At 49.5% G+C, this 12,165-nt stretch overlaps 2 protein-coding genes across 3 annotated transcripts; one reads left to right on the forward strand and one right to left on the reverse strand.

Moving 5' to 3' along the window:
• Positions 1-3,285: 3,285 nt before the first annotated feature.
• Positions 3,286-4,154, reverse strand: LOC124674804 (norbelladine synthase-like). The gene is made up of 2 exons (XM_047210859.1): positions 3,907-4,154; positions 3,286-3,792 (listed from the first exon to the last, which is right to left on the reverse strand). Exons 1-2 carry the CDS (start codon positions 4,088-4,090, stop codon positions 3,464-3,466), a joined length of 513 nt encoding a protein of 170 aa, XP_047066815.1. The 5' UTR covers positions 4,091-4,154; the 3' UTR covers positions 3,286-3,463.
• Positions 4,155-5,991: 1,837 nt separating this feature from the next.
• On the forward strand, positions 5,992-9,282 carry LOC124674546 (serine/arginine-rich SC35-like splicing factor SCL30A). Of its 2 annotated transcripts, XM_047210590.1 has the most exons (6): positions 5,992-6,037; positions 6,931-7,094; positions 7,622-7,699; positions 8,443-8,601; positions 8,701-8,793; positions 8,895-9,282. In XM_047210590.1, the coding sequence occupies exons 2-6, from the start codon at positions 6,937-6,939 to the stop codon at positions 9,043-9,045; spliced, it is 639 nt and encodes a 212-aa protein (XP_047066546.1). In that variant the 5' UTR covers positions 5,992-6,037; positions 6,931-6,936; the 3' UTR covers positions 9,046-9,282. The 2 variants fall into 2 exon arrangements, with proteins under 2 accessions (XP_047066546.1, XP_047066547.1); XM_047210591.1 differs by lacking the exons at positions 5,992-6,037; positions 6,931-7,094; positions 7,622-7,699 and adding an exon at positions 7,987-8,280.
• The last annotated feature ends 2,883 nt before the right edge of the window (positions 9,283-12,165 follow it).

Raw genomic sequence — 12,165 nt, forward strand, 5'->3', positions numbered from 1 at the left:
AAACTCCGGGTACTATCTTCGGCAGGCCCATTTGGGATGCCTATGTCACTGGTGTAGGAAGAAGCGGCGGGGCAGGAGCAGTGGGAACTCGAGCAGCAAGAACAGAGGATGTCCCAAGCAGTCCAGCACCACGCAGACGAGTCTCCTCAGCACGAAGCTCAGTCAGCACCTCTGAGATAGGAACACGGCCTCGAGCAAACAACTGAGCACGACGAGGCTCAAACTCGGACGAAGTCGAGACAGGAACTCATGGATCCTCCGAAAGTCCATATCCGAACGCACCGTCCGACAACACCGGCAAGTACCACATACAAGACTCGCGAAGGGAGTCAAGCCGGCGCCGCATCGCGGCACTCCGGGTGTAGAACTCATCAACGTAGAGTCACCCTCGCTGAAGATCATGCTCCCGACGCAACACGTACAACTACGGAGAATCCCCGGAAGGCCGATAGCGCCGACGAAGGTGAGACCACATCTCGCCGACAGTAGCGAGGCCCATAAACTCGAAGCAAACCGTGGCTGAACACTCTGCGAAAGAACAGCGGCAGCTCTGGCATCCTCATCACACCACTGAGTAAAGGTGGCCAAACTATCGCGGTAGGAGTCAAGAGCCTCTGAATAGGCAAGTACCTGCTCATCATATGCCTCATCGGCCAGCAGTCCTCGACGGACTTGGCTGCATCCCGATCAGCCTCGCGTAGCATCTTCGAGCAAGGGCACTCGTGGCACGACGGTGGAGTAGGAGGCACGAGGAGCAGTGGGGTGCGGCGGACAAGAGACCTCGCCAGTAAGAACACCCCACAACCGAAGGCCGCGCATGTGAATGCGCATAAAGGCAGCAAACTCTCCATAGTTGGTACCATCAAAAATCACAGGGCACCGAGGAATACTGACATAGCCAGACGCAGACGACGACATCTTCCTTCAATTTTTTTTTTTTGGATCCGGATCTGGATCTAGATCGGCCAGACGAACAGCAGCCCGCGCGTGGCCAGGCTAGACAGGCACGAGCTGGGGCCGACGGGGCGGGTGCCGGCCAGAGGCGGCGGCGGCCGGGGCAGCGCCAGCCGGGGCCGGTCGGAGGTGGCACGTCGGCAGCCGGAGACAGCACGAGCCGAGGCCGGCCGGAGGCAGCACGACGGCGGCTGGAGCTGCATGGGCCGGAGCCTGCCGGGGGCAGCTCGTCGGCGGCCAAATGTGCACGGGCCGGGGCCGGCCGGACACAGCTCGACGGCGGCCGGAGCTGCGCGGGCCGGAGCTGGCCGGGGCAGCACGGTGGCGGCCGGAGCAGAAACAGCCCCTGACGGAAAACCGATTTGGAGCTCGATTTGGACGAAAAAGACCTAAATTACTTGGAAAAGAACTCGATCCCGACAAGAGCAGGAGAGGAGAAAGAAAGTGGAGCAGTGACGGCCGGAAAGATCATCGGCGGTGGCGCGGATCGAGCACGGAGTTGCAACGTGCAAAGAGCTAGACCATGAGCTCTGATACCATGTTGGAATAGCAATTATTATTCACAGAGGGCCATAGGCCAGTACATGTACATGTGTGACAATGTGCAGGTAAGCCCCTCATACACTGGGGAATAACGGAAAAGGAACTATACAACTCTAACAATGTTTAGGACTTAATTTGTACATTTAACACAACAAAATCATCATTAGCCATCATAGTTGTCGTCTTTGGTCAATTTTTGGCTATACTTAACTATTGCCCTTGTTCCCAATTAACTGACGCAGCTTGGGTCAGATTTGGTCTAGATACACTTTGTATCTAGAAAAAAGTTGTGCCACTTAATTTGGAATGGAGGGAGTAATTAGTAACTAAGTTAATCAACTTCCTATGCTTGATAGGAGTATGGTTGGTTTCGTAGGGTAAGTGGTCTCTCATGTCTCATCCAACAGAAGCATGTTTCCCTTGTGGGGTCAGACGCTCTTGGCTCTTCTTGATAACTCTTGTATAATCTAACGATCTCTATACCAATGAGGTGTTTTGCATGCTAGCCAGGTCATGGCCACCATGGTGCATGCAGAATTGGAGAGACAGAATGGAGTAGTGACTGTTGATATGCCGTTGTTGCTAAGGTAAAAATAAGCTTTCTTGCACGAGAGTGGACTTTCAGAGCAGGTGCTTGGTGAGCACCCGTATCCACACCATGTATACTGCATCAAGATCCGTGCAAGTTCTTTTTGTTCCCCTTTCAAACAACTTCTCATTTTTGTTTCTCTCACACCACACATTTTTTAAACTCAAAAATTTGCAGATCACTTAAACATAACAATTGGAATATGGGAAAAATATTTTGGAGTTTTTATGTCATTATCTATATATGTATTTCAAGAATTTATTTTGAATTTTAAATAATTTAAAATTTAAATTTGCACAAAAAAATTACGAACTATTTTTCCTCCATTCTATTTGTTATTTTTGAGTGATCTGAAAAAAATCAAATCAAAATATTACACAATTTGGAAGATACAAAAAAGACAAAGTTGAAAAATGTAGAGGTGCGCAGAGCGCACCTGCTCCATTCAACTTTTCCCTTCTTGCACTTTACAAAGATATAGTGGTAGAACGCCTGCTCAAGGATGCACCTGTGTTGTCAGACATCTCAAGATGGGGATTATGCCTTCGAACGATGATGTTAATGGTGATCATTTTGTCTGGCGCTGCTGGATGTTTTATTTACCAAATGGTGAGATCTCATGAAGCAGTTTTTATAAGAAATAGAATGATATTTTTACTCTATTCTTGATGTTTGCACTTACTACTTCCAGAGTTTCAGAATGTCAGACTGATTTCTTTCAGTGCTGCTCTTTTGAGAAATATAAAGCTTTCTTCTCAATGCCTATATAAAAGGAAGAATATGTTAAATCGTCAACAGAGAAGGCTACTCAACACACGACATAATAGGCTACTAAGCTGGTAGCATAAGTGCCTTAAGCCCTGTGCCCCAGCTTCAGACTATAGATTGGCTCCAATTAGATCCATTTAGCCAGTCTTAAATATTTGCAAAGCTTTCTTCTCAATGCCTATATAAAAGGAAGAATATGTTAAATCGTCAACAGAGAAGGCTGCTCAACACACGACATAATAGGCTACTAAGCTGGTAGCATAAGTGCCTTAAGCCCTGTGCCCCAGCTTCAGACTATAGATTGGCTCCAATTAGATCCATTTAGCCAGTCTTAAATATTTGCAATTCTTTGAAGTGGTTTATAATAAAGTACCATAGTTGAATTCAGTTTAGAACTCAAGAAATAGTGTAATATTTACTGCAAAACTGTATACAGGTCCACATTGATATGAATATGTGATGCATAGTATCATAAACTTTGGCTTTCTTATCAAAACTATATACAATACTTGTCAGAGCACTACAGCAATAATTTACAATTATTTATCCAAGAAACATAATCCGTAACACAGTAAATAGAAATTATAGAGAAAGTCACTATTTGGCACATCACTGTGATTGCTTGTCTGGGGTTTTCTTTGGAGCTTGCTCAGAACTTTTCTGCTCCTTGATATACCTTGTGATGGCCTCAGCAATAGCAGCTACAGCACTGGTGCTGACCAAGGATGTATTGCTTATGTGGTCTTCGTCGACTTCATATTCAATGGTTGACCTTATTACAGATGTCTCTTCTGTTTTCCTTGTAATCTCAAATCGTACCAAATACTCCGTAAAGCCATAATTCAGAAATCCTCCTTCTACTACTATTGCCTCCTTCACATAATTTTGATTGTCGACCTTCACGAACTTTTCTTTGTAAAATTCCAATCCAGGAGTTCCTGGTAACATAATCACCAAAACGGAAATTACTTGTAGCTGGGTACACATGATATCAAACAAGAAAAAAATGGACCATCCTTGGCTAAATGAAGGGTATGGGTTCAGGTTCTAACCAGGAGGGAAGGTGAGAAGCAGGACTGTTCCAACGCCACCATCACCGTCAACAAGCTCGACCTTTGAGAGCATGTCAGGGAGCAATTGAGGCACCAACTGTCCAATAAGGAGGCTTCCATAGACCTCCCACACCTCAGCAGCAGGGAGGTCAGTCTGGAACTCATGGCAAAGACTCCCCTTCATTGCCGTAGTGAGCTCTCTGTAACTTACAGAGTTCTTGGTAGATAGAATTTTTGTGGAAGCTGCAGGTCACTGCATTCTAAGAATATATCATATATGGCTTACAGGATGGGATGTCTCTCCCAGAAAATGACACGTGCGAGTGTACTTTCCATAGTAAAACAAAAGGAATAGTCTTTTTCGGATGGTTACAAATGGAATGCTCAGCCACAAGACGACCCATCATTCAATCTGAGCCATATCTTGTCCCTATTTTTGACTTAACTGGCTATAACTTACTACTGGATCAATATATTTTCCCCAGTTGTGATAGACTGATAGATAAGGTGCATGGACCACAAAATACATGTGCATCACAATAGTATGTGATATTCATACGATCAAACAAAATATCCTAGCATGGTTTGTCTGATCTGATTTTCCCATTCGCTGCACAAGATGTTTGTGCAAAGAGAAGGCACATGACGTTGGAATCTTGCATTTGTTTATCTCTATTGATACATTTTGCTCTGCGGGGCGGATTGGTTGCCTTTTGCATCCCTATGAAGAGTTAGGTCTTTTCTCAACGATCTTGAACCTGGCCGCCTAATAAAGGAACCCTATCTTCATAATATCACCAACGATTATTCATACCACCTATAATTTTCATTGCCAACATTGGTAAATTTTGTCTTTGCATTTCTCCAAGACGGGATTTCCACGTACATCGTCTCAAGGATTCAGTGATATGGATGATGTTTTGGCAAGCAGCAATCACATACTTGTGAACATACACGTCAACGTCAAGGTTCATCAGGGGCGTGCTTGATATCAAATTTGTTCTCCCGGGTGGCAGGCCGGGGGGCACATGGCCAAGCGAAAACGGACTTTGAGCCATGTTTCGTTATTTAAAATGTGAAGCTTTGTGAGCCGAAGAAATCATCCGCCGCGAACGATGGAGCACATATCGTTGTGGCGTGTCGGCCGGGGTCCAACCCTGTGCAACTCGAGCACCGGAACCACCCTCTCCAATCAACAAAGTCGATGAAGACAAGAAGATCTGCCTGCCTGCAACCACCAACTCTGCACGACATTGTCATCCCTAGAGATGACGAGCGACAACTGACTCAGGACGACCTCATAGGCCTGACAACAGCGTAGAAGCACAGGCCACTGCAGCAGGGAGGAGGCCAGAGGACACAATTCCACAGCCTGGTTGACGCCGCCACCTCGCTGACCAAACCTGGACACACATACCTCATTGGACATATAATCCGCCGAAACACCGATCTCCACGACACCTCCAAATGGACGACCACTGCCATGGGGCTGCAGCAATCAGATGCTTGTCAACAAACACGTCAAGGTTCAACAAAGTCGTGTTTGAGTACCAAATTTGCGTTCCCAGGTGGCAGGCCGGACATGGCCGTACGAAAATGGACTTTGAGCCATGTTTTTCTCTTTTGTTTTTGTTCATATTCTTATTATTTTAAATGTGATTTTTTTTATCCTCGTGAACTATTATTTTGTGCCGTATGAACTTTTCTTCAACTCACGGAAACATCTTGTTTGTACGTATAGGCTTGTTATCTCATTTGGCATTTTTAGACTTCGTTATCAAAAAATTTAACTCCTTGAACATTCTTTTCCCAACTTTCTAAATATATTTTGTTAAAAACATTTTGTAATCTATAATTTTCGAGATTTATATATAAAAAATCAAAAATAAAAATTTATGTTAATGGCCCGTCCCAGATGCGCGGCACACATGGAAATGTGCGTTTCCTCGCTATTCCTCCATCGTACAGAGCAGCGGCAGCAGACACGTGCGACACCGCCTCGCCAAATAAAGGCAACGCCCCTGCCCGTCGCATCGGGAAGCTTCTGGGCTCTAGACGAAACAGTAGTGTTGATTGATCTCTCTCTCCCGTGACGAGCGGCGCCCCCTCTGTTCCATCCGAATCCTCCGCGGTAAGCTTCGCTCGATTTGGTCGCTTGGCTCCTTGTGATCATCAGTCTGGTCTATCTATTTTCTGAATCTCTGCGCTGCGATCAATTCCCGATTCCTGATTGCGTTTAACGGTTCCGCTCATGATATATGATCCTGATTGAAGATGTAAGCGGATGATTGGTGGTTCTTCTAGTCGCGCCTCAGATCTGTTGGTTCGTTAGCGCGCGCGTCTGCTTAGGTCTGAAGCAAATTCCCTTCCTGGTGCGTTGTTGCCCTGAAAGCTGAAAGCAAATTCCCATGCGCGTTCTTGATCTGAAAGCTGTCTTCGCCCTTGCCTGCGGACCTGGTTCAGTTTTAGACAATATATCCGTGTGCTCGCTGTTCGTGTTCTTGTTTTTTTCGAAAATCAGGCAAAATTACTGGGATCTCCTGTGGAGCATCCCCTCCCAAGTCCCAAAAATCCTAAAAGGTGCTATTAGGAAGGGAAGTTTGTAGCAAGACATGAAAGTGTGATTTTGGCGCTATCTTACTTTTGGAATAGCAGCAGGACATAAAAATGTGTTGCTGGTGTTATCTTTATTACTAGCAAGTAATGCTCGCAACAGAATAACAATATTGCTATGATTAAATTAGAAAACTTCTGAAAAACGGATGACATATTTATCATTGTATAATAGAGAAAATATGGTGTGCACAGATCATCGGAATCTTCTCCCTGTTCCAAGTAAAGCCTATGTGGAACCGTAAGGCTAGAATCGTTGTAAATGCCCACTAGAATTTACAAGCCAGGTGCTTGATGTTCAGATCGTTCCTCTCTGACAGTCTTCTTATGTGCATACTGAGAACTTGCAAGGTGATTCTGTGGCGCATTGAATCATTTCAATAATACTATCCTCTGGTTTTATCATTATAGACCAATATGGCAAGGGGCTACAGTTACAGTCCATCCCCGCCACCAAGAGGCTACAGGGGAAGGGGAAGGGCACGCAGCCCAAGTCCACGTGGTGATCGTTTTGGTGCCCAAGGTAGAGATATCCCGACCAGTCTTTTGGTCAGGAACCTTCGCCGGGACTGCAGGTGAGGTTTTCGCACAACTTTCCCCTAGACTAGTAATTGCGTGTATTCTTCTGTGTGGTGTATATAATATACCTAAACTCATCTTTGTGTTAAGCATATTTGAAAAAAAAAATGCATCTGTGGCATTCGATAGTTTTTGAAGCAAAGGTGCATTCATCTTAACCAAGGTAGTTTGTAAGTTGATGCATTTAGTTTCAAATGTATTATGGCGGTAAGGAAATAACCATATCTTCAATTTGTTGCCCCGGTCTTCTCCTCGTGGGGGATTCAACACTTATCATTAGGCAATATGCATCAATTTGAATGCATCCATAGGTAGGCATTTAACTCATTTACCTCTGCTATCTTCTGCTGACTGGTTTTTTTCTGTGTGCCTCTCTGTCCTCCCATTCTGTCTTCACTGTTTTCTCAGGTTGAAGTTTTCCTTTTTCCTTAGTTGTAGTTTTCTCATTCTTTGCAAGTTTAGGGAACTTTCTTCTTTCCTCCTAGTCCTTTTAACTCATGATGATGATATATTATGAATGCAGGCCAGATGATCTTCGTAGGCCATTTGGGCAGTTTGGCCGTCTGAAAGATGTGTATATTCCAAGGGATTACCATACTCAGTAAGACACTAAACTTCTGTTCATTGGCCTTTAAATCTGGGGATATCGGCAATTTTTTTGTATAAAGCAATGGCAAATTCATATTTTGTTAGTTGAGCTTTGTATGATTGCACATGCCGCTTTAGTCCTATGACAACGCACCTCACGAAGTTTTTGTTTACTCTAGTTGTATTAGCAGACATTAAATACTTCTATCAACCCTTGAAATTAACATGGAAATAATTTTTTGAAGACAAGTCATAAGAGTACTGTTGAAGAGAAGGAAGGCTAGAGAAGTTGCAACTTAAGAAACATGCAGTTAAAGATTATTGTTGAAGAGAATGGAAGAAATAGAGAGTTGGAAATTAAGATATATGCAAATGCAACTAAGATTACTATTGAAGAGAACAGAAGATATAGTTACAGGTTTAAGAGATTTGAAGAGAATGGAAGAAATAGAGTTGGAAATTAAGAGATATGCAAATGCAACTAAGATTACTATTGAAGAGAACGGAAGATATAGTTACAGGTTTAAGAGATTTGCAAGTCCTCATGAAGAGTTTGAAGTCTGTATTAGTACTCTTACGACTTACAGCTGTAAGGTCAGCAGCCGAGTGCACCTTTTAATTGTTTCCCTTAATTTGTGTGTGTCCACTACTATGGGAAGTTAACACTTGTTTGGTTGCTGTGTACTTGAACGGATTTGTACTATCCTTTTTGAAGGAATGATATAATCCCTTCTACTTGTTTTGGACCCGTCACAGGGAGCCGCGAGGATTTGGGTTCGTCCAGTACTTCGATCCTGCCGATGCTGCTGATGCAAAATACTATATGGATGGACAGGTTGTTCTTGGCAGAGAAATAGCAGTTGTGTTCGCCCAGGAGAACAGAAAGAAGCCTGGTGAGATGAGAACCAGAGAAAGGTATGTGTTTCTTCCTACCACATGTACCGAGAATCATCAGTTAAGCTCCAAATGCATGCATGGCCGCTCCATTTACTGTTTGTTTGCGCATGTCTGCAGTAGCAGAGGCCATAGCAGAGGCCGGTCTTACGATCGGCGGTACTCTCCTTCTCCGAGGGCCCGGCAATCTTACCGAGGCCGTAGCTACTCAAGGTACGATTGCTCCTCCTCTGCATCTTCATTGATTTTGCTAGTCAAGTTTCTTCACTCCCGGGACCTGAATGGAACTCCAAACCTGTTTGCTACCGTGACAGGTCTCCCTCTCCTCAGTACTCAAGGCGCAGGTTTAGAGAGGAGTCTTACTCACGTTCACCCGCTGACAGCAGATCAAGGAGCCCAACGCCTTCTGATGGGCGTTACGGAAGGTCTGCGCGAAGAGAGAGGTCCGTCTCTGTTAGCGAATGAGTAGCAGTAGCTCTGTTTGGCGTTCAGATCTGCGTTGGAGACGACTAGTGCCTCGTGGTAAACCTAGTTGCTATATATCACGACGTTGTGAACCTTATCGAAATCCGTGGATCTATATAGAGGTCGCCATCGTGTACTAGCAGAAGTTTGAATAAACTGCAGACTGGGTATGTGGCAGTGTGCGCTTATGCTTTGTACGTGAGATTCAGTGTGTAAAGATGATTACTTTGCGTTTCCTCTGGCTGAGCTTGTTCGCGATTACATGGAGAAAGTGTTGGAGACTCGTCCAGTTTATTGGTCTGCCTGCGATCCCTTTGAGGCTCATCTGGCTTCCTTGGCGATGGCGAAGGGTCAGTTCTTCTTGTGGCTGAAGCTGCAACCTGGGGCACCAACAGGGACGGCTCCTCGTGTGCATTATGATCTACTGTACTATCTGGTAGACTGAGACCACGGCGACACTTCTGAATTAGTTCCTCAGCAATGAACTCTCGGCACATACCTGCCACCCTGGCAGCATTCTGAATTAGTTCCCCAGAAATTAACTCTCGGCACATACGGAGTAGTATTTTCATTTTGACAGATGGAAGGGGGTTGGAGGGCCCAAAAGGACCCAAGGCTGTCAAAATAAGTATAGAGCAAAGGATTACAACAGAGGAATTGTCACTTACTCTGCGTAACTGTGCATACCTGCACACAAAGATGTTAGGGCATCTCCAAGGGGGCGACCCATCCCGCGCCTACGCGTCCGGATGGGTCCAGCCGGATAAAAATGTGGCCCAACACGAAGACGCACCACAAAAGCGGATGGCCGCGGCGTCCGAAACTACGCAAACCTGGTCCAAATCTGGGCCGAGTTTGCGTGGCCGCGGATGGCACGCGGCGTCCTCGCGTGTCCGCCTGCTCCGCTTGGCTGGCCCAGCTGTCGGTGCCCCAGTCCTATTAAATGTGGACTGGGGGAGGGGGATTGTCCCTATCCAGTCCCCACTCTCCACTCCGGACACACGCACTCCCGGGCTAGAGCTTCCGCGCCGCCATGGCCCCGAAGCGCGAGTTCCTCCCGTCTGCGAACGACCACGAGGCCGGCAGCAGCCAGCCAGTCGCGCCGGCGGCGTTCGCCATGGGGCCGCCGGCTCCTCCCAGACGCGACCGGATCTACGTCACCGTTGCGGTGGCGCAGATGTTCTGGGCCGCCGGCGTCCCAATGCCGTGGGGGGACGTGCACCTCCCCCACGGCTGGCACCTGAGCCCAGATCGGGTTCCAGTGCCGCCCATCCCGGGCTCCGGTCGCGCCCGCGTCGCGGAGATCCGGAGGCGCCGCGCGCAGCTGCCGGCGGACCTCCAGGAGGACCCCGCGTACGGAGACGCAAGTCCCAACTCGGACTTGTGGTTCGAGGTGGAGCACGATGCACGCCGGCACACGTGCTTCACGTCTGCGACGGCGCGGCCTCGCGCGCAGCCGCGCACACCTGCAAGGCGGGCTGGCCGCCGCCCCGGCGGCATCTACATCGACGAGCCCCAGCCCCAGCAGCAGCCCCAGCCGCAGCCCCAGCACCAGGAGGAGGAGGACGACCCGGAGCTGCAGGCGGCGCTCGCGGCGTCCCGCGAGCAGTGCGACCTCGACGAGCTGGCTAAATGGCCGCACCTCGCCGAGAGGCTGCGCGCCTCCGCGCTGGAGGAGAAGGCCGGGAAGGCCAGGAGGACGCCCAGGCGGAGGCGTGGGCCTTCCTCGAGATGGCGCGCCGACAGGAGGAGGCCACGCGCCAGGCGGCGCTCCGGGAGGAGGAGGAGCGCCGGGCCGCGCTCCTGGCGGTGGAGGAGCGTCGGGCCGCGCTCCGGCTAGAGGCGGAGCTGCATGCCGCAGCGGAGGAGCAGCTCCGGAAGGAGTCCGCGCGGAGGGCACGGCTGCGCAGGCCGGCGAGCCCGCCGAACCCGCACTACGCCTGGGAAAGTGCGCAATGGTCCCAACTGGGACTTGTGGTTCGAGGTGGAGCACGATGCGCGTCGGCACACGTGCTTCACGTCTGCGACGGCGCGGCCTCGCGCGCAGCCGCGCACACCTGCAAGGCGGGCTGGCCGCCGCCCCGGCGGCATCTACATCGACGAGCCCCAGCAGCAGCCCAAGCCGCAGCCCCAGCACCAGGAGGAGGAGGACGACCCGGAGCTGCAGGCGGCGCTCGCGGCGTCTCGCGAGCAGTGCGACCTCGACGAGCTGGCTAAATGGCCGCACCTTGCCGAGAGGCTGCGCGCCTCCGTGCTGGAGGAGAAGGCCAGGAAGGCCCAGGAGGACGCCCAGGCGGAGGCGTGGGCCTTCCTTGAGATGGCGCGCCGACAGGAGGAGGCCACGCGCCAGGCGGCGCTCCGGGAGGAGGAGGAGCGCCGGGCCGCGCTCTTGGCGGAGGAGGAGCGCCGGGCCGCGCTCCGGCTAGAGGCGGATCTGCATGCCGCAGCAGAGGAGCAGCTCCGGAAGGAGTCCGCGCGGAGGGCACGGCTGCGCAGGCCGGCGAGCCTGCCGAACCTGCACTCCGCCTGGGAAAGGGCGCAGTGGTCGCCCTGGCCGGAGTCCCCGGCGCCCCCCGGCGTTTCGAGCCGGAACAGCGCGTCGCCGCCGGGGGGCGTCGTCGTCATCGACGCCGACGACGACGAGTACTACTGGGGGTAGTACTGCCGGCGGCCACCGTGCTCGCAAACCATGGCTAGGGTTTGCTTCTTTTTTTAGTTTAAAGCCCATATAGGGATTTCTTTTGTGTAAAAATAGCCCAAAATAGGGCTAAGTTTAATTAACCACTAGTTTAAATTTATTTTTTGTTGTTTTCCTTTTTCATTTTCCTTTTTCATTTTCATTTTTATTTTTTATTACATATGCGCTGCGTCCGCGCATTGGACGCAGCGTGCGACCCAAACGGACACGCGGACGCGGGCCGCTGTCCGGGTGTCCGCTCGGCCACCCAAACCGCCCAAAACGGACGGCCCAGCGCGTCCATTTGGGTCGCTCGGTTGGAGATGCCCTTAGACCTCAGCAGCGTGGCGCACGGGAGCTTGGCTGCGGCCGCCTTTCGATCAACGCGCATAGGAGAACCAACCTGTGGTTGGATGGTTAGGAGGGCAGTGGCACCCCCAGCT

This window comes from Lolium rigidum, chromosome 7 (genome assembly GCF_022539505.1).
Source record: "Lolium rigidum isolate FL_2022 chromosome 7, APGP_CSIRO_Lrig_0.1, whole genome shotgun sequence".
NCBI lineage: Eukaryota > Viridiplantae > Streptophyta > Magnoliopsida > Poales > Poaceae > Lolium > Lolium rigidum.

Excerpts from the sequence above, each read along its gene's own strand:
- LOC124674804 (XM_047210859.1), bottom strand. The coding sequence starts at position 4,090 with ATGAAGGGGAGTCTTTGCCATGAGTTCCAGACTGACCTCCCTGCTGCT. Across the intron at positions 3,793-3,906 it reads GCTTCTCACCTTCCCTCCTG|GAACTCCTGGATTGGAATTT; the intron begins GTTAGAACCTGA and ends TTATGTTACCAG.
- LOC124674546 (XM_047210590.1), top strand. The coding sequence starts at position 6,937 with ATGGCAAGGGGCTACAGTTACAGTCCATCCCCGCCACCAAGAGGCTAC. Across the intron at positions 7,700-8,442 it reads CCAAGGGATTACCATACTCA|GGAGCCGCGAGGATTTGGGT; the intron begins GTAAGACACTAA and ends GACCCGTCACAG. Across the intron at positions 8,602-8,700 it reads GAGATGAGAACCAGAGAAAG|TAGCAGAGGCCATAGCAGAG; the intron begins GTATGTGTTTCT and ends GCATGTCTGCAG.